At 33.3% G+C, this 24317-nt stretch overlaps 2 protein-coding genes across 2 annotated transcripts; both read right to left on the reverse strand.

Annotated features, from left to right (window-relative positions):
• Positions 1 to 504: 504 nt before the first annotated feature.
• LOC126697735 (uncharacterized) lies at positions 505 to 4735 on the reverse strand. Its single transcript, XM_050394825.1, has 6 exons — positions 4206 to 4735; positions 2261 to 2389; positions 2048 to 2168; positions 1878 to 1959; positions 1090 to 1243; positions 505 to 973 (listed from the first exon to the last, which is right to left on the reverse strand). The coding sequence occupies exons 1-6, from the start codon at positions 4494 to 4496 to the stop codon at positions 848 to 850; spliced, it is 903 nt and encodes a 300-aa protein (XP_050250782.1). The 5' UTR covers positions 4497 to 4735; the 3' UTR covers positions 505 to 847.
• An 11590-nt stretch (positions 4736 to 16325) lies between these two features.
• On the reverse strand, positions 16326 to 21284 carry LOC126697736 (uncharacterized). The gene is made up of 7 exons (XM_050394826.1): positions 20727 to 21284; positions 18902 to 19736; positions 18398 to 18677; positions 18011 to 18118; positions 17494 to 17772; positions 17170 to 17313; positions 16326 to 16702 (listed from the first exon to the last, which is right to left on the reverse strand). The coding sequence occupies exons 1-7, from the start codon at positions 21016 to 21018 to the stop codon at positions 16529 to 16531; spliced, it is 2112 nt and encodes a 703-aa protein (XP_050250783.1). The 5' UTR covers positions 21019 to 21284; the 3' UTR covers positions 16326 to 16528.
• Positions 21285 to 24317: the final 3033 nt, after the last annotated feature.

Below are 24317 nucleotides of genomic sequence, written 5' to 3' on the forward strand. Positions count from 1 at the left end.
GAAGATCACCTCTCTTAAGTCTTAACAGCACTGCAGGGTTGGTCCATGTCCTTTTTTTAGGTTTCAATGCGGCAGAACATACGGTCTCCGGGTTGGGATTGGAAAACAAGTGGGCTCATCTGTAACAAAAAGGGTTAACTAACACATTAACACCTTATACCAAGCAGGACCACCTCTACATTTCTTGCAATTTGTATTCGCATCTAGAAGAAGTCTAAGAAGAAAAATATAGGTGGCTTGAATGGTTGATCCTTGACTTGTAAAATACAGACTCAAAAGAAAAATAAATAAATAAAAATACAGCAGGCAGAAATAAATCAAGCGTGTGAACTTTGGCGTGCATCTTTTGAATGCAACAAGTAAGTCCTTTTGAGCTCTTGGTTCATGCCCATAGCTATCCCAAACTTAGGTAAATCCAGAACTAAGAAACGCGCTACATGAAATGTGTCGCAATTAGTTCTTGGCTACTTGGCTCTTTTTTCTTTTCCTTATAGCACTATGCAATTCTGCAGGGAACATTTATGCTAAAAATTATTGATAACAATTTTACAAAATTCCAACAAGTTACATAAACAATCAAGATGATCACAAGCATAAAAATAAAATTACATAAGAATCAGAGTTTTGACAAATCTACATACATAAATGCTGTACCTATGTGATCATGATGTGCAACAGTTCAAACCTGAGGATAAATTTTGAAGGGGTTTTCATCACCTTCGGCGTACAAATTGATGCTATACAGAAATTTGAGTCAGGCGATGAGATGCTGCTTTTGTTCAAACTGCTGAGGATTATACAAAGAAGAATAGTGGATTTTGATGCATACAGTCTTTGTTCTATGAAATCAGCCAGAAGAAGGAATCCCTTGCTTTTGAAACCATTCAGGCATATGGAACCTTTCATAGAGTGCAGGTCTCACATCTTTCTGCTGAGAGAGGTGCTTGAGGAGTGGAAGAATTACATCCAGAAGCTGAAAACACATACACACACGCAAATAAATAAATAAAAAGGTTATGAGAGGTGGAGGGTAAATGATGAAATTACTTGGTGAAGATATACTGGGATGTGAAATGCAAATCTCTGTACCTGTGTGTCATGTGGCTGCCCAGCAGAAAATGGAATGCATGGAATTCCATTCAATGGTTGCAACAAAAAACTGAATGGATTGTTATCGACAATAACAATTCGGCATGGATTCCTTGATATGCAGGAGAGATCCTTCACATGCTCCCGATACTCCCTGTAATTTAGCAGAATCAAAGGTTTTACCAAACTAAATCAAATTATATTCAGCTAAACAGACCTCTTGAGAGTTCATTTCTTCAACAATTGTAAAATCATAAGAAAATGGTGAATAGCAGCACTCATGGAACTACACGTTAACCATGAAGTTCTATACTTGACATAAAATCAGTGAGGATTTAAGCTAACAAAAATTAGGAGCATAAAAATACAAAGAGTTCAAACATCTCATAGGAAATGAATAAATCCTTCCATTCCACAAAATTGATACAACTCCATGATGTTTCCAAAGAACTTAATATGACCCAATTAACATGTCAAAGGATATAGGAAATATTGAGCCATTTACATCCATAACAAAAATGATCAGTTATATGATGTTTTTAGAGAGATGAAGGTAGAGTGACCTCCAAAGCAGAGTAATGAAACTGAAACATAAGGAGAAAAAAGACACGGGTTTTGGTGTGAAACATTGATTAACTTTTCAAAGCAGCAAAAAGTCCCTAATAGACAAGAAAAATAAAAAATTCATATGAAAGTTTCCCTGTTACTGGCTATGAATAACAAACTGGACCACTAGCCACAGCCATGAATGGGTGGGCAAATCACCAAGGGAAGGAGGCAGTACTTACGTGCTAGTTGTTGAAGGCCGGTAAAGTCTGAGACTAAATCGATTTTCTTTATCTATTCTGTCAACAAGTGGTCTAGCATAACCTGTATCATTCATAAAGATATCATTTTCATAGAGCAACAGGGAAAAATACAAGTGGGACAGATGTCTAAAAATATTTAATGTGCAAACCTTCAAGTCCAGCTGTAAACAGTATAAGATCCGCAAATTCACTCAGTTCTTTTAAGAATTCATGCAATCCCGGGCGCTCAAAAACTGTAACGTAGTTGACCTTAGGTTTTCCTTCACATTCCTTCAAATCCCAACATACTCAAGTGAATATATTTTTGAATGAATTACTGCCACATAATCAATTACATACAAAATGAATGTTTTGCAAAGCACCTTGTCTGAAGACACACATTCCAGTTCGAACCACTTCAACCCACCTTCTGTTGCTTGATTACGAACAACAGCTGGCAAACTGGATGTCTCGTATGCACATACTAGAGTTTCGTCCAAGTCAAGAACTACCTGTAGGTGAATTTGTCAGTTGCTAAATCTATACAGGAAGGAAGCAGCTCCAAATGAAATTTGTAAACAAAGATGATAGTAAAAAGGGAAACAAAAGAAGAGAAAAGTATCGACATGCTTTGCACATCTATGTTACAGATTTCTTTTCTCAATTGAAGTGCCTTAGATGAACTAATTGAGGTTGGCATATTTGCACTCATGTTCTTATACAGTTATACTTTCTTAACAAAATTGTACACCTGGTGTCACTCCTGTTATTATTACACCACTAAATGAAGCATTCTACACCCGGTGTAAATCTTATTATTATTACGCCACTCATTGAAGGAGAATTTTGATAAATCTATCATTTAAATTACATCTTGATAACCATCTAATCTAGAAAATATTCTTCTTCTTTTTTAAATTGTAAGAAAAAAAATAAGTTCATAGATTGTATATTAAACAACATTTGATTCACATGAAATTTGATGTGTATGTTAAGTACAAAGAAAACATCCAACAATGAAATTTTTAAGTTGGTAAACGAAATAAATTTATTATGTAGCGTAACATTAACAAAAAGTTACACTGACTTAAGATTGACATATATAACAAAAGGTGATACCCAACGCGCAAAACTTCCACTTGTGTAGGGTTTGAGAGAGGTGATTGGTAGACAACCTGATCCCAATTTTTTTTAAGAGGTTAATCCTTGGACTTGAACATGTGACATGCTGCTTTGGGTGGAAGCCACTTGTCATTGCACCAACGCCCAACCTCTTGATTGGCATATATAACTATGTCTATCTTCTTTTTTATGAATACAAGATTTTATTCAAAACTCAAAAAACCAACAGATACAAGCAGACAAATTCTACTAAAGACACACACAACACAAAGCACTCCAAATACATAGGACTTCCACTAAAGTACAAAGAACAGTAAAACCAGCCTAAACCTTGGAACAAAATATGACTGTATCTCATAACAGACATAGCAGCTTGAACAGCTATCAATTACCTTTCAAAAACACAGCAGGGAAACCCTTTGTATATATGTTTGGAATATTTCCTTGTAGATAATGACTTTGAATTTCTAAGGTGAAGTAGCATTACCATTTCATGCTGAAAAATTTACAACATGCCCACAAGATAAGCTCAAACACTAGACAAAAGCTAAGGCAAAACAAAGTGACATATACAACCAAATCAAATAGTACTAGGGCCATATCGATATACTATCCACGGTTTGCTCAACTTTTGCTTCCCCACAACTTCTCTATCGATACTAACATCTAATTCATACCCAATTCTTTTTTCGATAAATACGACAAGATTTGAACTTATGACATCCGCTAATCCACTCCGTGATAATTACTCTATACCATTAAGCCAAGACGCTTCTGTGCGGGGATTCAATCGAAGTCCCTTATTCAAGGACAATAAACTTTAAACGTTGAACTAACTAAAACCCACAATTTATGCTGAATTCAACTGGGCTCTTCCTCATGTCCTCAAGCACAACTAAAAATTCAACCTTAAACTAAAAGGGTTTGCATTTATTTCGAGCATAAGTAGTAGTAGTAACTAGTAAGCTCATTACATATGACTAAACAAAACGAATTCAAGCATTAACCTTAATCTAAAACAAAACGTAACGCTCCTCTAAGTAACATAACAATCAATTACTATGTTTTCCCAATTAGCAACTAACCTACGCTAAAGTCGTTGACAATGAAAAAAAAAAGTAGAAAAGTCAGATCGAATTCAAATCTTCAAAAAAAGGAAGAAAAATAAAAAAGAAAAATCGAAACTTTATTTTAACGAGACCGTACCGTGAGCTTCTCGGAGCTGTGATCGGAATCGGAGACGGAGACGGTGGCGGCGGCGGGGATTTCGACGGCGGCCGGAGAGTCTTGCTCCGGGAGCTCAGCGACCGGCAAGGGCTTGAAAGCATGAGTAGTTGAAGAAGAAGAAGAAGAGGAGAGTAAAGGTTGATGGCCAAGAGCTCTGAGGATCTGAGCGAAGATCTGAAAGAAGAAAGCTAACCAGTTGAGAAGTGTACGCCATAGTTGAAGGGAACGAGGAGAGTAAACCTCGGGCTGAGTCAACTCGGCCATAGGCATAGATACCCAAATAAACAAACAAACAAACAGTCTTTTCTCTCTCTCTCTCTCTCTCTCTGTGTTGCTTGCACTCTTTGAGAGAGAAAAAGAGAATGATTGGGTTTCGGTTGGGGTGCGTTGGATATTAACGCATTGTTTTTGGCTTTGCTTTAGCACGGAAATATCAAAATAATATGTTCGTTAGATTTGGATTTTTGCTTTGCTTTCCTCGCTCGGACTCTCTCTCTCTCTCTCTCTCTCTCAGAGATGTGGTCAGGGTCTTCGTCGAGAATGAGAGTGATAGGTCACGCGCTGTTGCGGCGTGTAAGAAGAGTTACTTTTACTGTTCATATTCCACATAGGTATCCATAGACCATAGACCATGACTACATGATACTTCTACTTTTTGTCTTTTTTTGTGTTTTGTGTTTTTTTTCTAATAATATAATGGGTTAATTACAGTAATCATCCTATAATTGAAGTTATTTTAATAACTTCATTATATGGGGAATGTTGACTATGTAATGCAGTTGTTACTCACCTCTTACTTTTACTATTAAAAACTTAAATAAAAATAAAACAATTAAGTCAATATCTAAAATGGGTATTTTGTATATAATGTAAGACTTAAGTGTAGTCCTTAGATGTTATTCCTTAAGTTTTTACTTTAAAATTCTGCCATGTGGTTTTTTTTTTTTTTTTAAATAAAAATGTATTTTTTACTTGAGTAGTTATACAGCTGAATTTTGAGAGAAGAACCTAAAGTACCGTATATAAGTTTTGTCCTTTGTACAAAATTGAGAAATCACTTATAGCGAGATTCGCTTTCTTTAGGGTCTGCTTTGAGCTTCCCAACAATGAATTAGGCATCAATGACAGTGTTTTACTCAAATGAAGAGCTAATTTGGTCCACCTTGACAATTATGTCACCTTCATAACAACCTTAGTCCTTCACTTCACCAACAACAATGTCAGTGTTGCAAATGGATCTTGTGCCAACAACAGTGGAGATATTCTTAATCAATTGGCTTGGAGAAGCTCATCCCATCATAGTGTTCTTAAGTCAAAGTGTACGCAACTTTCAAATTGTTTACAAATGCCCTTTTTAGATCCTTGATGGACAAAGTTTAACTACAAAATTGGTTATAGCCTAAACTTAAAACTTTACTCAATATTTTTTTATTGTATGTAATTTTTGACAGATCCACATTTTGATTATATCATCTTCTTATATTCTCCATACTTGTAAAATTTCTAGAAAATGAAAGATTATTAGTTATATCATCAATAAATTGTTTAAATTACAAGTTTTTGTAGTTTAAATTTATAAATAAATATAAGTTTATAAATCATACAGTAAATAATATTCAATTGGCACAAAATTTGTCATGTGTATTAAAAGTGTAAAGAACATGCAATTTAATGGTTAAATTTTCAAAATATGTAGTAATATTTATTTTATTGAGTAAGGTTGTAATTTAAGGATACTACTAATTTTGTAGCTAAACTTTGTTCATCTTTGATTTCTCTTCATTTTTTATGTAATTTTTAATTTTATGTTGTTAACTATGATTATGATGAGTTGCTAACAATATAATGGAGCCAACTTTAGATGGGTAAATTGACAATTTCAAACCATGAACATGTAACATTAAAATGACCTAAATCACATATTGATAAAATGTAATTAACCTTAATACCATTGTTAACAATTTTAAGGGCCAAGACTTAGGCTCTTTTGAATATACACCACTATCAGTTTCTTTAAGACGTTCTCCCCTCTCCTTATGTGTATGTGTGTGTTAAAATACTTCGTGTATGTGTTAAAATACTTAGTATTCTAAAAAAAAAAACGTAGGTGTATATATTTATTATTATTTTATAAATATCTAAGTCAATTGTAATTAGTCTAATATGTTATTATTTTGTTATAAATTTATTATAACATACATCTTAAAATTAAATAAATTGTAGTGTACATTCAAGAACTTCGAGATATAATTTTTCAAGCACTTGAACATAAGTCCCCAAATTGAATCAAGTTAACGTAATTTCACATTCTTTTTTATTTTTTATTTTTTATCTTTTCTCTTCCACATCTAACTCGAATATATAATCTAACACGATACAAGAGCCAACCTTAAATTTTAGAGTTCAATAGTTTTATGAATTTAATTATCAGATGGCCAAGACATTCATTTTGAAAATATTTTTAAAAACTTTTATTGAAAAAAAAAAAATATATATATATATATATATATAGGGTTAGGTTTAAGTTACATCTGGTGTAACTTTAAGTAATGTTACATCATCTAATAACTTGTTATTGAATTAATATTTTGAAAATCCAACCATTGAATTACATGTTCTATATGTTCTTAACATGCATGACAATTTTCATATCAATCGAATGCTATTTACCATTTGATTTATAAAGTTATTTTTTTATGCATTATTTTAAACTACAAAAATTTGAATTTTAACAATTGATTGATGACATGGTTATTAATCTTTGATCACCTCGAAATTTTGCAAGCATGAACAATATACAAAAATAATGTAATTTAACAGTGGATTTGTCAATATTCGCATCCAATTAAAAAATATTGAGTAGTGTACTATTATTTAGAATTACACTAAGTGTAACTTGAACTCAATCCATATATATATATATATATATATAGAGGACAAAACTCTTTTTATATATTTTACAATTTTTTATATTTTTCATAAAAGTTAGTATCAAAATTTTTCTAAAACTTTTATTTAACAAAGGGTTCTATTAATGGATGCCGCTAGGTATTTATTAATAGATCATTTTAAGGAAATTTTAAATACCATTTTTATTGAAAAAAAAACACAAAAATACACCAAAAAAAAAAAGTCAACCAATTTTTTTAATAAAATATTTTATAAACTAATACTCGTAGAGTGTTAGTTTACTTTTTTTTACAAACTCCACTCTGCCTGGTTTTATTTTGGCCTAAAATAGTAAATATGTGAGTGGTTGTAGCGTAGCTGGATGAGATCGGTCTACAGTAAGGCAGCTGGAAGGTTGAATGATTGGGGAAGGGAGTGCACGCGCTACAGGGAAATGTGGGGCTGCAAAGATCTTGATTGGACAAAAGTAAGAATGCAAGGAGGCTTTCGATTTAGAACCCGCCAATCAGAAGAGACAATCTTTCGCTCTTTATAGACTTTGTCCTTGCTAATAATTACGAGTGATGATTCGTAGGAGAGAGAGAGAGATTTTATGTGCTACACTCGGTTCTACTCAATAACATGGAGTTCGTTTCTCAACCAAAAAAAAAAAAAATATGGAGTTCTTAGTTCTTACTTCTTTAGCTAACTTTCATTTGTTCCCCCGAAATATACTTCTGGTTTTGCTAAGTTTTATTTATCCATAGTTCTAAAAATAGAAACGGTTAAAAAATTGTAAATGAGTTCGGTTTTCAGTTTTTACAGGTTGAATTGACAATTTTTACTATTGAATGGTCGATTTTTAGTAAATCGGTTCTATACTCATTCTCGATGAACCAATTCCACTATCCAATTCGACTTTTAAAACCATGGTTTTATCTTTTAAGTTTCAAATAAGATGAGAGACTTTGCACTGACTTCAAAGGTGCGCACCACTAAGTTGAATTTTTTTGGGTGTTTTTTGTTATTGATTTTAGGCCATATTAGCCTTTTAACATGTCATATTAATATTTTATTTGTTATATATGCATTTTTTTAATGGCATAATAACAAAGAGACAAAATTGATTCCTTGTAATTCCTTCCAAAATAAAATTTGTAAACTTATATCAAATTTAATAAGATACAAAATTGAACATCATCCAAATTTTAGAATTGGAAAATGTGTTTTAGGATTTTATTTATTTATTTAATCTGCTGTATTTGTGTGTAGATATTGAAAAAGAGATAGATTGCATTGAGTGAAAAACATGTGAGCTTTTACCAAAAACGAAAAAGGAAAAACACGTGAGCATTGAAAATATTATCTTGAAAGTACGTAAAGCTGTACACTTGTATGCATGTTTTCTATGCTGATAATTATGAAACATTGTATTTTGCATAAAAATTTTACCAGCAAGATTTTCATTGAGCATGATATTGTTGTCCAAATTTCTTTTACCAAAATTCAGTCAATAATCAATTCCTGTCGTATAGATTCTGGCTTAAAAAAATTATTTCAACTTTTATGATCCACGTTTTTTTTTTTTTTTTTTTTTTTAAAATAAAAAATTTAGGTGAAAATAGTCAAAAATTGCTTGCCTATTTTTTCCACAATGTCCCGCTTTTGTTTTGTGAGAGGTGCCCATATGGACTTTTGTACACATTCACAGTTCTGCTGGGCTTTCTATTTGGACTAGACGAGCAGACACATTAGAATTTTAGTTTGTGTCCACAATTCTCCCCAAAAGGCCTATAGATGCATGCATCATTCTTTTTATTTTTGGTGAAATCATTTATTGAATTTTAAATATGAGTAATATAAGTAACAGTTACATCTGAATCATTAAAAGCTAAAACAAAAGCTTTCTCCAGAGGAGGGTCTTGATGGATTACAAAAGTTAGAAGAAAAAAAATGTTACCATTCTAAACTTATATAATAATTTATACTTAATATAATATGTTATATGTATTCTTTTTTTTTTTTTTGGTAGAAAAGGAATGTATTAAGAACTAAACAGCAGACAAAACATCATGACAAAGTCTGTTTACAGAAACACCATAGACATCATCCTCCAAAATAGAAAGCAGATCCATAGGTGGACTAGAAAAAATAGCAAAATCATTCTGAAGGCCAGTGCCTATTTTAGCTAAGAAGTCCACATATCTATTGGCTTCTCTGTACACATGTCTGACTCTTGTTTGGGGAATTTGAGTAACCAAGTGTCTGCAGTCTTCCATGATAGAGTAGATAACAGTGTTAGTGCAGCTTTGAAAGCGTAAGGCATCAACTACGGCTTTCGCATCTAATTCAATACAAACAGCTTGGGCTTGAATTTGAAGACAGAGGCGAAGGCCATCCCAGAGAGCCCAAAGTTCCTCCAAGAAACTAGTAGCATTCCCGATCTTCCTTGCAAATCCTATTAACCAAGTGCCATTGCCATCTCTAATTAAACCACCACCTCCAGCCAACCCACCACTTCCTGTTGTCGAACCATCAGTGTTGAGAGTCAACCACCCCTCACTCAGTTTCTCCCATCTTATACTCTTCAAGATCATCCTTTTGGTAGCTGGTTGATTGCAAGCGCAAAAAACAAACTCCACGGCACGGTCCAAGATTGCTTTATCTAGGTTTGGGTTCAGACTTTTATTCCTAAACACGTGTTGATTCCTATCTTTCCAAATCATCCATATAGCAAAGAGAAAAACCTGAAACCATGGAACGGGGCTAGAGCTGTGATGTTGACCAGATTTTGCATTCAAGCTAAGCCACTCCTGAAGGTTTTGGATAGAGAAAAAGGAATCTGTTACTTGCCTACCCGACTGCTGCCAAATCCTTTTGCTTGCAAGGCAGTCATGCAAGGCATGAAGGATGGACTCTGCTTCAGTGTGACAATGGGGTATACATTTTTTTCTCTAGGGATAATTACAGTAAACCTACCTGTGGTTAGGCCCGTTTTCACTGTGCCTACCCGTGGTTCAAAACTTATCACTTTGCCCACCTGAGGTGCCTTCCGTTAGGGATCTGTTACCCACCTCTCCGTTTGCCGTTAGAAAAACACATTTTTAGAGAAAAACAAACATAACAAAGATCAAAAAGTAGGGTTTTTTTTATTTCTTAAGAACTTCTATAAGAACAAAACACAGGAATAACACAGATCAAATGCTCAATGAAATCACTTTTAATCAGGAGGATGACACAGAGGTGGGAGTATAGGACAATTCCTTCAATAAAGACTTCATCAAATAGTTCCTAACAATCCAATTACATGCTCCACACTTGGAAAACCCATTGAAACGTGGATTAGGAAGCAATTACAGAACCCAAAAAAGAATTCACAAAAGGGTTTATAAATTCTGAAACATTTCAAGTAAGCAAACGATATTAGTCCAATTTCACACTTTTTGATTCAACAATCAGCTCAAACTTCTGGGTTTGTTCAAATTTAAATTTAAAATTAAATAAATACAAAATAAAAAATAAAAAAACAAACAAACATACAGATCCAAAAACAAGAATCCTAGGTTTTTACTCCGAACCCTCAAGAAACTAAAACGAAAAACCAATGTTTCAGATTAAAGGCCGAAACTTTACGAAAACCCACATATGAATAATAACAAAAAACAAAGGAAAAAAAAAAAAAAAAAAACGCTTGCCTGAGATCGCCACGTCAGCAGGTTGAGAGGAAGAGGGAGAAGAAGGAGGATGAGGATGTGATTTTTTGTGAGACCCCATTACTAGCACATACCGGACTTGCAGGAATCCACAATCTCCAACAACTATATTTGTATGTATGAATTTTTTTATATTATTATTTTTATTAAAATAAAAAATAAAAATTGTGGTGGGTGTGAGCTTTTTTTGTGATTGGTTGCAGAGAATGGAGGACAAGGATCAACAGCAAAATATATTTCTGGTAATTTGTTTTCTGGGATTTGGAATTTTTTTTTTTTTTTTGGGTTTGGTTTGGTTTGAATAAAAGTCGGAGAGATCTATAAAAAAAACAAAAATAGAAAAACAAATACTCAATGAAATCACTTTTAATCAGGAATAGCATTTGATCTGTGCTATTCCTGTGTTTTGTTCTCAAAGAAGTTCTTAAACAATAAAAAGTCCTAACTTTTTTATCTTTGTTGTGTTTGTTTTTCTTTAAAAATGTGTTTTTTTAATGGTAAACGAAAAGGTAGGTAACAGATCCCTAACAGAAGGCACCTCAGGTAAGCAAAGTGTTAAGTTTTGAACCACGGGTAGGCACAGTGAAAACGGGCCTAACCACAAGTGGGTTTACTGTAATTATCCATTTTCTTTAATATTCTTGAATATGTTCAAATTAGTCAATCGATTATAATTGTAAGGACCAGATTCGAGATCTAAGCCCAAAGTATGAATGGACTTAGGCCCAAAAAACCCAAAACAATGAATTTGTTAAGAATGAGTTAGACAAGCTGGGCTTTAGTTAGCCAAACAACAAGTTAGGTAGGTTTGATGTCAAAAGAATGAAAATACATGAGTGTATATTGAAGAAAAAACATCATCGGCGAAGTCCGAGGACACTGGTTTTTATATAATGCTCTTAGGTAACATTACAAGTTTGATTCTCAATTGCTACAATGTTTCTTTCCTCCTTTTTTCGGTCACCTTTCTCACTCACTCCTTCTCCTTTTATACTGTCTTTACCTTTCATCTCCACCTTCCACATGCATTCTAGACGGTTGGTTTGGATACTTGTCCTATTAGCACTCCCCATAAGTCCTCATGTAGTAGCTGCAAGGCTAAAATCCACTATTCAAGAATCACCTCTACATTAATGCAGTCAAAGAGTTAGCTGTAGTGCATTTAATGCAGAGGCAGCAACTTTCACCTAAGATATTTTGGGACCTTCTTATCTGATGTCTCTGCAATACTTGTCCGCTCCAACTGAATTTTCGAGATCGTCACTCTTGCTGATAAACCATCTCTTAGGACTTCGGTTTTGTCTAGCCGAGGACGCCTTCATTCTCGGCACATTCTCTTGAGCTATTATGACCAAATCCCACCTTTTTATTCATCAAAATAGTCTCCTCTGATGAAGACTTCTCCTCCTCGGGCAAATTCTTGTTCTTGGCTTGGGCCACAGGCCCAATATATGGGTAGATAATAAACTCTTGGGGCCAAGGACCCTACAATAATATTTTAAAAAAAAATCATTTTAATAAAATCTTCTCTATTTATATAAAATAATATTATAATTATGTAATTTAAATCTTTTTATCAAATTAAGTTCATCATACATACATCCATATATATATATATATTTATATATGAGATGGATTCAAGTTACACCTAGTGTAATTCTACAAAAGTTACACATTTTTTAGATCATAGATTTCAAAAAGATCTAACAGTTAAAAAAAAATCATTAAATATGATTGCTTCCACCTTATTATCTAATTAATACAAGCATTTTCTCTCTCTCTCCTTATTTATTGCTTTCCAAGAGAAAATATTTTGTTCAACACAATCTAAGCAAAAAAAAATCTAATTTTCTGGTTAGACTGGCAAATAACTTTTTTTTTTTAATTTTTTTTATATCAGATAAATTTTTCTCATCAGATAACTTAAAAAAAAAAAAAAAAATTACGGTGAAGATAAAAGTATATATTTGTGTAAACAAAAAACAAAGAAAAAAAATGAGTTTGAACATAGGGGCCACCTCGGTGGGTCATGGCTGCCAAACACCAGTAAACAAAACAAAAGAAAAGTTCCATAATTTTTTTTTAAAAAAAAAGAAAACTTCCTATTGGTCCTTTAAAAAAAAAAAAAAAAAAAACATAAAAACAAAACAAGTCTGAGCCTATCATACACTAAGGGTCTGTTTGGATACCGCTTATTTTGCTAAAACTAAAAACTTATTGTTGAAAATACTATAGATTAAGGTAAAAGTTAGTCACTTAGTTGAAATAGTACAGTAAGGGCTCATGAATAGTACCAAAAAGTGCAGTGAAATCCATAAATAGTAAAAAAAAAAAATAGTAAAATAATTTTAATTTTTAATTTTTATCCAAACGCATGCTATCACTTTTTTTTTTTAATTGAATTCTACATTATCAATGTTTTAATAGATACATATAAACAAAAAACATTTACATAATTAAAATTTTTAACAAACCTACACAATTATTATCTGGTGTGATATATGATTTTTTTTCTTTTTTTTTTCTTTCTGTTTTGGTAAGACTACGTTGAAGCAGCAAGTCTAGAAGGTCTACCTTTCAAAATTCAATTGCTTGGTGATGAAAAGGTGGGAGGTTTGCTTGTTTAGTATATGATAGGCTCAAAATTGAAGTTTTGTTTTGTTTTGTTTTTGTTTTTTCAAGGAGCAATTGAAAGTTATTTTTATTTAACTCTTGTTTTTAATTGGTACTTGTTGTGAAATCAGAGAAAATAGATTTTTTTTTATTTGTTTTGTTAGGTTGTGTGGAATAAAATATTATCTCCTAGAAACTAGGAAGCAATAAATAAGGATAGAGAGAGAAAGATAGAGAATGCTAGTATTAATTAAATAATAAGTTGAAAAGCAATCACATTTAACGATATTTTTTTAACCGTTAGATCTTTTAGAAATCTACAATCTAAAAAATGTGTAACTTTTGCAGAGTTACACCAAGTGTAAGTCTCTCTCTCTCTCTCTCTCTCTCTCTCTCTCTCTCTCTCTCTCTCTCTCTCTCTCTCTCTCTCTCTCTCTCTCTCTCTCTCTCTCTCTCTCTATATATATATATATTGTTGTTGTTGTTGAATGCAAATATATTATATATTCAGTTACATAAAACTTATAAAAATATAAAATACTTTTAAAAAACACCTACAAATTTTATGTTATATTTTTATAAAATAATAATATTACATTTTTCCATGTATTAATTGAATTTTTTTTTAGTAGAAAATGATAATCAATAAACAACGTCTACATATAGAGACTAGGGTCTCTCATAATACATGTTAGCAGAATCATAAAACAATAACATAGAAAGGTCCGCAAGCGGATTATCAAATAACAAAAATTCTTGCTCTGAATTGGCTCCCATCCTTACCAGAGCATTCGCATATTTGTTGGTTTCATGATAGCAGTGCTTCACCCTCACTTGAGGAATTTGGTTGATGAGGGTCTTGTAATTTATAATAAGGGAGGCATGATGTAAATTACTACTATCATTATTAGAGACCCAACCAAGCAAAATGATAGCATCAAATTCAATCTCAACAGCTAAAATTTAAATTAACACAGAGCATAAGTCCATCTCTCAAAGCCCAGAGCTCGGCATCTACACTAGAGGCTTGGCCTATGGACCTGGTGAAACCTTTAATCCACGTCCCATTATGGTCTTGGATTAAACCTCCACCACCAGCTAGCCCCAGATTGCTTATAGAGGAACCATCCGTATTGAGCTTTACCCATCCAAATTCGGGTTTGGACAGGATTTGTTTCCTTTTGAGCATGGATGTGCGGCAAGCACAGAAGAGGAATTCACTTGCAGCGGCTAGAACTTCTCTTTTTATATTACTCCTCAACTGTTTGTTCTCAAAAATCACTTTGTTCCTGTGGGTCCAGAGGTTCCAAACAGCAAAGGCAAAGAAAATATTCCATGGGAGAAACTCATGCCATATTGATTTGTTGCCAGCATTAATCTTGAGCCAAGTTTGAAGATCTAGAGAGAAGAAGTTTTGAACAAAATTAGGAGCCCGTGGGCTTTCCCAGAAGGCCTTAGCATAAGGACAATCTCTAAGAAGATGAATGATTGATTCCCTCTCACCATTGCAAAGCTGACAAATCACATCTCTTATATACCCACAGCTAGCAAGAACCTCTTTTGTGGGAATACTCTGCCAAAGACATTTCCACAAGAAATGCTGGATTTTTGGTAACGAATCTAGCTTCCAAATCCAAGATCCAGCAAAATGGGATTGGTGTGTTGAGTCTCCCTTGGCTAGAAGTAGAGCATTCTTAGCCTCAAAAGCAAAAGCACCAGAGGGAGAGGATGCCCAAACAATTTTGTCATCATAGGTTGTGCACAAAGGAAAGGGACAACTTTTAATAACTTTAAAATGACGAGGTGAGAATTGAAAGGAACAAACAAATAGGTTCCAATAATTTCCCGCTCTAACCTCTTGAATTTGCAGATGGTCCTCGTCCTGCCGAAGGGGTCCTGCAATAAGAATACTCAAACTGCCCTCTGCCACAATGCCACTAGTTCATCTAATTGTGGAGTTATGACTAAGTATTCGTTGACAAAGATTATTTTTGTCAACTTATTTTACTATTCAGCTTATTTTTTGTACTATTCATAGGTCTCACTGTATTATTTCAGCTAACTTTTATTTTTATTTACAGTACTTTCAATAAAAAGTTTTCAGTTTTAGCAAAATAAATGGATTCCAAACAGACCCTAAAACATCATATTGCATAGTTGAAATGTTGGGGCTATATTGCTGCAGCATGTACCAGCAGCACCGTGCTGCAGGAAAACGCTCCTCTTAGATTAAAACTACTCAGAACATTAAAAGGCCAACAAGAAATGCTGTAGTTCTGTTTTGTGTAGATGATACTCTAAAAAACTCGTTTGCTCAGAAGAACAAAAATTGTATACAGAAAAAATAATTGTACACTGTTTGATAATGCAGCACATTACAAGAACTTCAAACTCGCTAGCATATACAATCCAAATTGTTGTGCAGAAATTATTTTATTACACCCAGTAAACTTTTTATTATTATTGGAAAACAGAACTTTCATTAATTCAAACTAAAAAAAATTACATCATTAGTGAGAGCACGTTTTAAGAAACAAGAGCTCTCCTCAATCCACGTAACATGGTGCTCAACACCTTAAGCATGTTTTGCTAATAAATGTGTCGGCTGGTTACCAATCCTTGTGTGAGAAGCTTGAAACCCACGAAACTCACATGATAGGGATGTTATACCATAAACTATCAAGGCAATTGAAGATGGTGGGGGAGACCTTCCTGCAATAGCATTTGCAACCACCAGAGAATCACCCTCAAGGATAATTTCTCTAATTCTGATCTCCCTAGCAAACAGCCAACCCTCCTCACTGGTTACTTAGTTAATGAGTGCTTTGACTTTGATAATTTACAAACCCCCAAGAACCAAGGGCGAAAAGAATCAGGCAGAAGCTTTGTACAAAAAAACCGTGTTAATTTAATAAATAAATGTACAATACAATAAAGCCCTTACAAAAAGGCATATACAAAACCAAAACTGAAATCAGAAACACATTCCATTCCCATGCTAAGCGCTACTCAGCTTATGAGACTCATCAAAATTGACTTAAATAATCCCACAAAGAATGAACTCCAGAGATTTTAGAAAGAACTGGACTAGTAAGAGTAGGAAAGCCATGGGTGCTCTAGTGCCTCGACTGCTGTCGGGCGCTGCTTTGGATTGATCTCAAGCAAGTTTCTTACAAAGTCAATAAACATGTCATCAGTACCCTGCAGGCGATGCTCCAACAAGGATGACTCGGGGATTATGTACTCCAGTTGGTTTGTTTCCTGAACTCAGCATGTCATATATAGACTAAAGTTTAATTCCATATGCAACAATAGGTCCACTTGTTTAATGCATCACAACACACACACAAACAAACTATTGATAAGAGCATCACTACAGATAAATAGTATCTTCTGAATGTATTTTCCGCATTCTACATAAAAAGAAAGAAAAGAAGAAAAAAATGTGATAGTCTACGCTTGACAAAGCATGACAAATTAGCCACTTATGGTTATGCACTTGCTGAGCTCTTTCAAAAGAGTATTTTAGAACTATGAACTGAAAAAGTTGGGTTAAACTCTAAAAAATCAGACTTCAGATTTATACTGCCTCTTTCAACAAGCAAGAGATTGAGTTAATGTGTCATGTTTCCAACTGCAAGGAAGACATTATACATTCATAATGTCTTGTTTAGATAAAATATGTAAACAGACTTCACATATTGAGGCAGGAAACTTGAGAAACAAACCTCATTTATCTGATAAAGATCATATTCTTGTGTGAAATACTTGTCCGTCTCCTGCCCTTGTTCCAACATCTCGAGATCAATAGGACCAAGCATCCCAATCATGCGTGCAAGGATCATTACAATTGAATCATTAGGAAACAGCACCTGGTGAACACATATACATAAATAATTCACTAATAACAGGATAAATTTCATGAAATTGAAATATTCAAATGAATGGTCACAAAGAGAGCTAGAAATTGGCTTGACCTCAAAAGCAAGTAGTTAGTACCATATGTTCTAACTTTAATTTAATAATAATAACAAAGCAAAACAAAGACATACTTCCCCAGAGCATAGCTCCACCAAGATACAGCCAAGAGACCACAAGTCAATCCTTTGGTCATATGGATGGCCCAGGATTACTTCAGGAGCTCGATAGGAACGAGACTGTACATACAGGCACAAGTTGTCAGTTTGAAAGCAACTGCTACCAAGATCAATAACCTTTATCTCACATCTTCTGTAACTTTTGATGAGTATGTTCTCTGGCTTTAGATCACAGTGAATAATTCCCAAGTGATGCAAGTATGCCAATGCCTCCAAACATTGACGGGTTATAACCTGTGAAGTGGAAATATTTGAAGCATACGAAATTTCATGCTGGTTGTAAAATGGCTTAATAACAGCTAAGTAACGAAGATAAAAATTTTACTGAGAAGAACAACAAATCCTGGGTCACAAATATGGACCATGTGAATCTAAGGCACTTATACCAGAAGACTGATGGTCTAAACAAAACAAACAGCAGAAGGAACCAAATTGAAGAAACCTTGGAAGTAGATATTATAATAAAACAAACCTGCAATCTGCTCAAGGTAAAATAAGCTTCTCCACCAGATTCTTGATTGAATTTCTGAAATTCATATAAGTTTGCCCGGAGGAGTTCACAAACAATGAAGAGATGCTCCTGCATTATTCAAGAAAGGTAGTTTTATGCTATGTTGCAAAGCTACATTTTAATAGCATGCTAATTGTAAAATATCCAATCCATCATTCTACCAGGATTAGCTTAGCGAGCCTATTTAAGATGTCTATATACATACCAAACAGACAAAAAGACACATAAATTATATGATTTTGAAATGTAGGTTCAATAAAAATATAAAATACATTTGTTATCTGAGTCACATAAAGCAAAAAGAAAAAAAAAATCACTTTGAGCTAATGCTGGGCCACAAGGACATACCTGATGATAAAAGTAGTCATAAAGACGCAAAATGTGGCGTTCATCAGCAGGGTCATGCTTGTTGACAAGCTTTAAAAGTTTAATTTCATCTAAACTCTGGTCAAAAAAATCTTTATCGTTTTTTATGATCTTAAGGCAAACATCGATTCCTGTGTGAAGATCATGTGCCTGAACAACCTTACTAAAAGCGGCCGAACCCAGGTACTCTGTTACGTAATATCTGCCGGCAATGACAGTATTTATCACAATAGGCAGATCCTTGTTTTCTTCAAATCCTGTCCTGTAGAGGCATAACACATGAGTACAACTGATTGCTACATATCAACCTGCAAATACACAAGCTTCAAATCTCTATCAAACAGAGAACTAACAGTATGAAACATTTGATGACTACAACCAAACTTCTAAGGGATCGTGTGCTCCAAAGCCCAAAACAAGTCAATCCAGACAAATTGCAAAAAAAGAAAAAATTCTCAAAGAAAAAAGAAAGAATTTCCAACTAACCTGTTTTTTCTGTGTATGATTCTGAGGTCAAATACTTCATATTCATCATCGTTAGTATTGTACATTAGAAGTTCATCAGTAACATCCTCTCCTTCTGCAGCAGCATCAGGCTCCTGGGGTTCTGCATTTACCTTTCCACCATCTTCAAATTCATAGCTTTCAATTCCATTTGGTATGAAATCCTTCTCAGCAACCTTAATGTGAAAGTCAGGGGAACCTTTACAATCTTCAACCCAGTCATTTGTGGAACCCCTTTTAACAGAGTAGGTAGTTTTGTTTATTTTATGTTGTGCAGTAGAGTCACAATCAGCGGGAATATCCCCTACAAACTCTAACTGAATATCATTCAAATCAGTTTCTTTTGAGCTCAGATTGCTGTAGTCTGCTGGATTTCCACCATAAAATCCTCCAGCTCCTGCACAGCATTTGCAGAAAGGGGTTGAACAATAAGAAGCAGAACCTTTGGATTCCCCCTTAGTGCACCCTGCATGCTCATTATTACTATCAACATGATAATAGTCCACCACATGCAGCTCATTTTCATCATTCAAGGGAGAAATATAAAAAAGACATTCCTTTTCCGTTGAGTCCTCATGTTGCTTCTTGTTCTCTGAAGTCATCACAAACTTATCTTCACTTGGACAGCCAAAGAAGTCTGGCCCTTCATAGCTGGGAGTCATGAAGTCCCCATTGTCTTTCTCATCATACCAAAACAAGTCATTTTGCAAATCAAAATCAGGATAATCGCGTGCTGTGCCGAATTGAGATAAATTCTCTGATGAAACTTCAGAAGCATCTTGAGATGTAGATCTAACACCATATGGGTTTACGAACTCTGCATTCATAAAAACTTTTGAGACTGCTCCAATGCACTACCGACAAACAGAGAAGAAAAATGATGGGAAGCATAAGAAACAATAAGGAATGACTACTTCAACTTTGCAATTTAACAAGTTAGTACTACTGCATTCTCTTCTCTATGACCAGTTGGTCACAAACATGCCTTTGAAATGCACATATCAAAGAAGCATATGTGACAAAGGACACAAGTGGCAATCAGAGTGATGGTTAAAACTTAAATCATATGAAAGAATACAACAACAACAACCAAGCCTTAGTTCCAAAAAATTTTGGATCGGCTATAGATTCTCAACAAATTAGTCAGGATCGGCCACATATATTCTTTCCTGCCATTCTATTCTATCTCGAAGTCATACTCTCTTTTACTTGCTAAAGGTCAATTCCAAATACTCCAAAACTTTGAAGTTGCAAGTTTTTACCAATGAAGTGCTTAGATAATTATACAAAAGAAAGTGGTAGGAACATAATGAAAGTAAAGCAAACGATTCTGTTTCTTGAGAAAGAGAATGATGCCAGACTATGCTAAAATTAGATCACAATCAAGCCTACTTTTCTAAAACTAATTTAGGCTCGCACTTGATGAAAAAAAAAAAAAAAAACTCTTAACGATAGATTACAAGTAAACAACTTGACATATGTGAGGGAATAGGAACAACTAAAGTTCACCAACATGAACAAGTGCTGTGAAAATCTATAGTATACCAAATAAAATCTTGTTTTCTGATACGCTTGGATAGAGTCTCAGTCACGTCTCTATCAAAACGAAAGTACTACCAGATGAATAAAGATCGGCACAATATGTTAACCAAAACACATAAAAAGAGCATATAATCATTAATTCCTCTGACCAAAAAAGAACAACCATGTTGATTTCTGGGCCATAATGTTTCACCATTTAGAACCAAAAAATAAATGTACAAAAAGTACTAAGTTTTAACATAAAACTCAATGTAAGAACAAGTACCTGAAGAACACACATCCGAAGTAGAAGACCCCATGCTCACAAACTCATCATCTTCGGACTTAGAACTCGATCTTGAAGATTCAGCTGCAGCACCCTGGATCTCCGTTCGCCGTACACTGGACGGAATTCTCACCGGCGGCGGAGGTGGCACCATTGGAAAGAAGAATTTCTCGAAATCAAAGGCACCCAGATGACCCTTTTCAATCATATCCTGTCTGAGAGCTGACTCGGCCTCCGAAAACCCATTTTTCCTCAAGAACTCTAGCACTGCTTCGACGTCTGAGACCGCCATGAACGTGAAAAGTCAAAGGTTGACCAAAGGCAGAGGAAGAAGAGAGAGAATAATGAGTGGTGAGTGAATTGTGAAGGGTAGAAATGAAAAGTACTATGAAATGGTTTTGAGTTTGCATGCTTCTATGAAAAAAATAGAGAGATAGAGAGCTCTAAAGTCTCTCTCTCTCTCTCTCTCTTCTTTTGTGCGCTTTCTATGTTTGCTGTAAAACTCAAGCTAAGAGCAGAAAGAAAGAAGAGAGAGTTGTGTCTTACCAACTCTGAAAAGTGAGAGAGGCCTGTGGGTTTTGGGGGTTTTGGTTTTGTGGGCCCTACTGTTTTATTATCAATAACGTTGTACACGTGGAAATCTATGGTCTTCACACGTCACCACTATTTTTGGATTTGGTTTTTTTTTTTTTTTTGGTGTTAGTGTACAAAATTTTCCCCCCCACACAATGGATTATTAGTTTATCAGCAATCACAAACAGTTTATTTTTTATATTTTTGTTGAGAAAATTTGAGTATTATTATAAAGTTGAATGTTGAGATGCATTCCATTTATCTCAATTGGTTTAATTTATCTACTAAAAAACTAATAATCAAGAACCTTGTATGGCAGTTTTTTGTATTTCTAATAAAGGCGTTTAGAATTTAAATCACCTCTCTTGCTCTCAACCATTGATTTTTTTTTTTAAATAAATTATTTTTTAACTTTAGAGTTTTGCATGTGTCTTATTTCAACCTTAAACTTTCAAAATATTTCAACCAATTGATCACATGATGTTTAAATTTAATGGAGTTAATTGATAAAAAGACTGATAGAATGTTTGAATGAAATGTTTTTAGAAATTTTGAGGTTTAAATAAACCATTTTAAAAGTTTAAGATTTAAATGAAACATAACCATAATTTTAAGGCTTAAAAAGTAATTTATCCTTGCATTACTCAGAAGAAGGAAACCCTTGAAAAGAATTATCTTCAAACAGATATCACAAGTTTTAAATTATAATATGTAACTATATATAATTGTTTATTAAAAAAAGCTGGATGTTTAGGACTCGTTTTATCCTTCTCTAAAAATAAAAAAAAAAAAAAAAAAAATTGTCTTGAGCTAGTGGTAAGGAAGAATCATCGAGTGTCATGAATTTTAAACTAGAGTATATATGTATCTTATTTATTTACTTTAAAGTAGGATTTTTGGACCAATTCATTTTTACTTTTTTTACTTTTTTTTTTTGGCACTTTTCAAATTTTAGCTTGGAGAAGGTGTTTCGCATTTTACTTTTGCTTTCTTCTACTTTTTTTTTCCTTAAAATTTTTAGTTGGATACTTAAGCTTACGTTATAGATATTCCTCTAACCCTCTTTTTTAATAGCATAAAGAGCCAAAGTTTGATGATTAACATGTTCTGGTTTTGTAGAAGATTGTGGTTTGGAATGTTCTTATTTGCACAGTCACGTCCTCACCTCTTGACATTTGGATTAAACTTAAAAATATAGAATAGTAGACTTTAAGTTATGGACAGGACCTGTTACTTAAGATTTATATGATAAGATAAAATTTTGTCATGTTCTGTTGGTTGGTGCTCACAACGTATAAAAATTAGAAATTTTATATTCCAAAGAACGTCCTCACCTCTTGACATTTGGATTAAACTAAAAATATATATATATAATAGTAGATCTTAAGTTATGGGCAGACCAGTTACATAAGATTGGATACATAAGATTGGATACGGCTTGTGTCCAGTTATGCACAGTTATTGTAGCATGTTCAATGTAGACATATGTTCAAAATTAAACACATATTCGAATCGTATTGTGTTTAATACAAAAAAACGCTGGACACAGACTTCATCTCCTAAGATTTATATAATAAGATGAAATTTTGTCATGTTCTTTTCTTTTGGTTGGTGTTCATAACTTAACAGTCAGTAAAAATTAGAAATTGTAAACTCCAAAGGGTAAAAAAAAAGTATATTAATGAAAAAAGAATGAATGTCATAGTCAACTATATAGTACAATATATTTAGGTAAAAAAAAAATGTTAATGGGAATAAACTGTTGCTCTGATGTGGGGTCACCTTATTGATTTCATTCATTTATTGGTCAGAGGTTTTTGGTGTGGGGTGCAATTGTTTTTTCTATGGTAGAACATACTTTTCATGGGGTCATGAAAATAGGTAATACAACCCACCGAAGATCATAATTGTTGTTCCTCTATACCAGTGTGGCTGTGTGTGTGTGGACACACCCAGCTTTTTCACTTTCTAGCTTCTTTTCCATGTGACCAGGGATAAAGCATGATTAATCACTTTTTTTTTTCCTTTTCATTTCTCTCTCTTATTATTTTAACTACAATCGTTTTCTCTTTTTGTTGGAGTGTTGTTTTCAATTTTCAAATTTAAATGATTTGCCCGTTGGTGACTCCATAATCATAATCACCTTTTTCTTACCATTTTTCTTTTTCTACAATTTGGTTCGATTTTTTTTTTTTCGAGAAAACCTGGGTTCAAATTTAATTTGCTATAGTCTACAACTTTAGCAAATGCACATTTTTTTTTTTTAACCATAAATATATACATGAGATTTATTCTTTCTTTTCTTATAGTTTTTTTTTTTTTTTGGATACACATATAAGTTTTTTTATTTTATTTTTTTTATGAATAATGCTAGGGATAAAAACTATTTTACAAAATTTTTTACAAACTGCTGATGTGACGAGTGATTATTGGTAAATGAAAAAGTGATATTAATGGTAGGATTTAGATAAAAATCAATAAAAAGTTGACCAAATCAACATTTTGTAAAAATGTTGTAAAATAGTTTATAACTATAGTATTACTCTTTTTTTATTAGATTTTTAATTATTTATTAATATTAGACTTTTTGTTATATACACAACATTAACTCACTTATAAAAAAAATTAAATAGGACATGTAGTACAAAATTATACAATAATTAAAATCCAATTTAAAATCTAATTGAATTTTTTCCTAGATTTGACTTTAATTAGATATATATAAATCACCAATAATGAAAACATACCTAATATAAATGGGTTCATTTTATTAACTTACAAAATGGTCATATCATCTATCAACTCAAACAAATTATTATTTCTCCAAAAAAAAAAAAAAAAAACTCGACAGATTATTAATTTGAAAGGGGTTTGAGCCGATAATGGCCTTTGTCTTACATCTTATCTTTCTTTTTTCTTTTTTTTTCAACAACTATGCTCAAATTAAATTGCTATGGTCTGCAACTTTAAGTGAAATCACCAATAATGAAAATATACCTAACATAAATAGGTTCATTT

Source organism: Quercus robur, chromosome 8 (genome assembly GCF_932294415.1).
Source record: "Quercus robur chromosome 8, dhQueRobu3.1, whole genome shotgun sequence".
Classification (NCBI taxonomy): Eukaryota; Viridiplantae; Streptophyta; class Magnoliopsida; order Fagales; family Fagaceae; genus Quercus; species Quercus robur.

What these genes read in the sequence shown, in the direction of transcription:
- LOC126697736 (XM_050394826.1), bottom strand. Translation starts at nt 21,018, where the DNA reads ATGGCGGTCTCAGACGTCGAAGCAGTGCTAGAGTTCTTGAGGAAAAAT. An exon ending in TTACCTTGAGCAGATTGCAG is followed by an intron (nt 17,773 to 18,010) that starts GTTTGTTTTATT and finishes TCCACTTCACAG; the next exon opens with GTTATAACCCGTCAATGTTT. An exon ending in TGGAGCTATGCTCTGGGGAA is followed by an intron (nt 17,314 to 17,493) that starts GTATGTCTTTGT and finishes TGTGTTCACCAG; the next exon opens with GTGCTGTTTCCTAATGATTC.
- LOC126697735 (XM_050394825.1), bottom strand. Translation starts at nt 4,496, where the DNA reads ATGCCTATGGCCGAGTTGACTCAGCCCGAGGTTTACTCTCCTCGTTCC. An exon ending in AATGTGTGTCTTCAGACAAG is followed by an intron (nt 2,169 to 2,260) that starts GTGCTTTGCAAA and finishes TGGGATTTGAAG; the next exon opens with GAATGTGAAGGAAAACCTAA. An exon ending in CGGCCTTCAACAACTAGCAC is followed by an intron (nt 1,244 to 1,877) that starts GTAAGTACTGCC and finishes GCTAAATTACAG; the next exon opens with GGAGTATCGGGAGCATGTGA.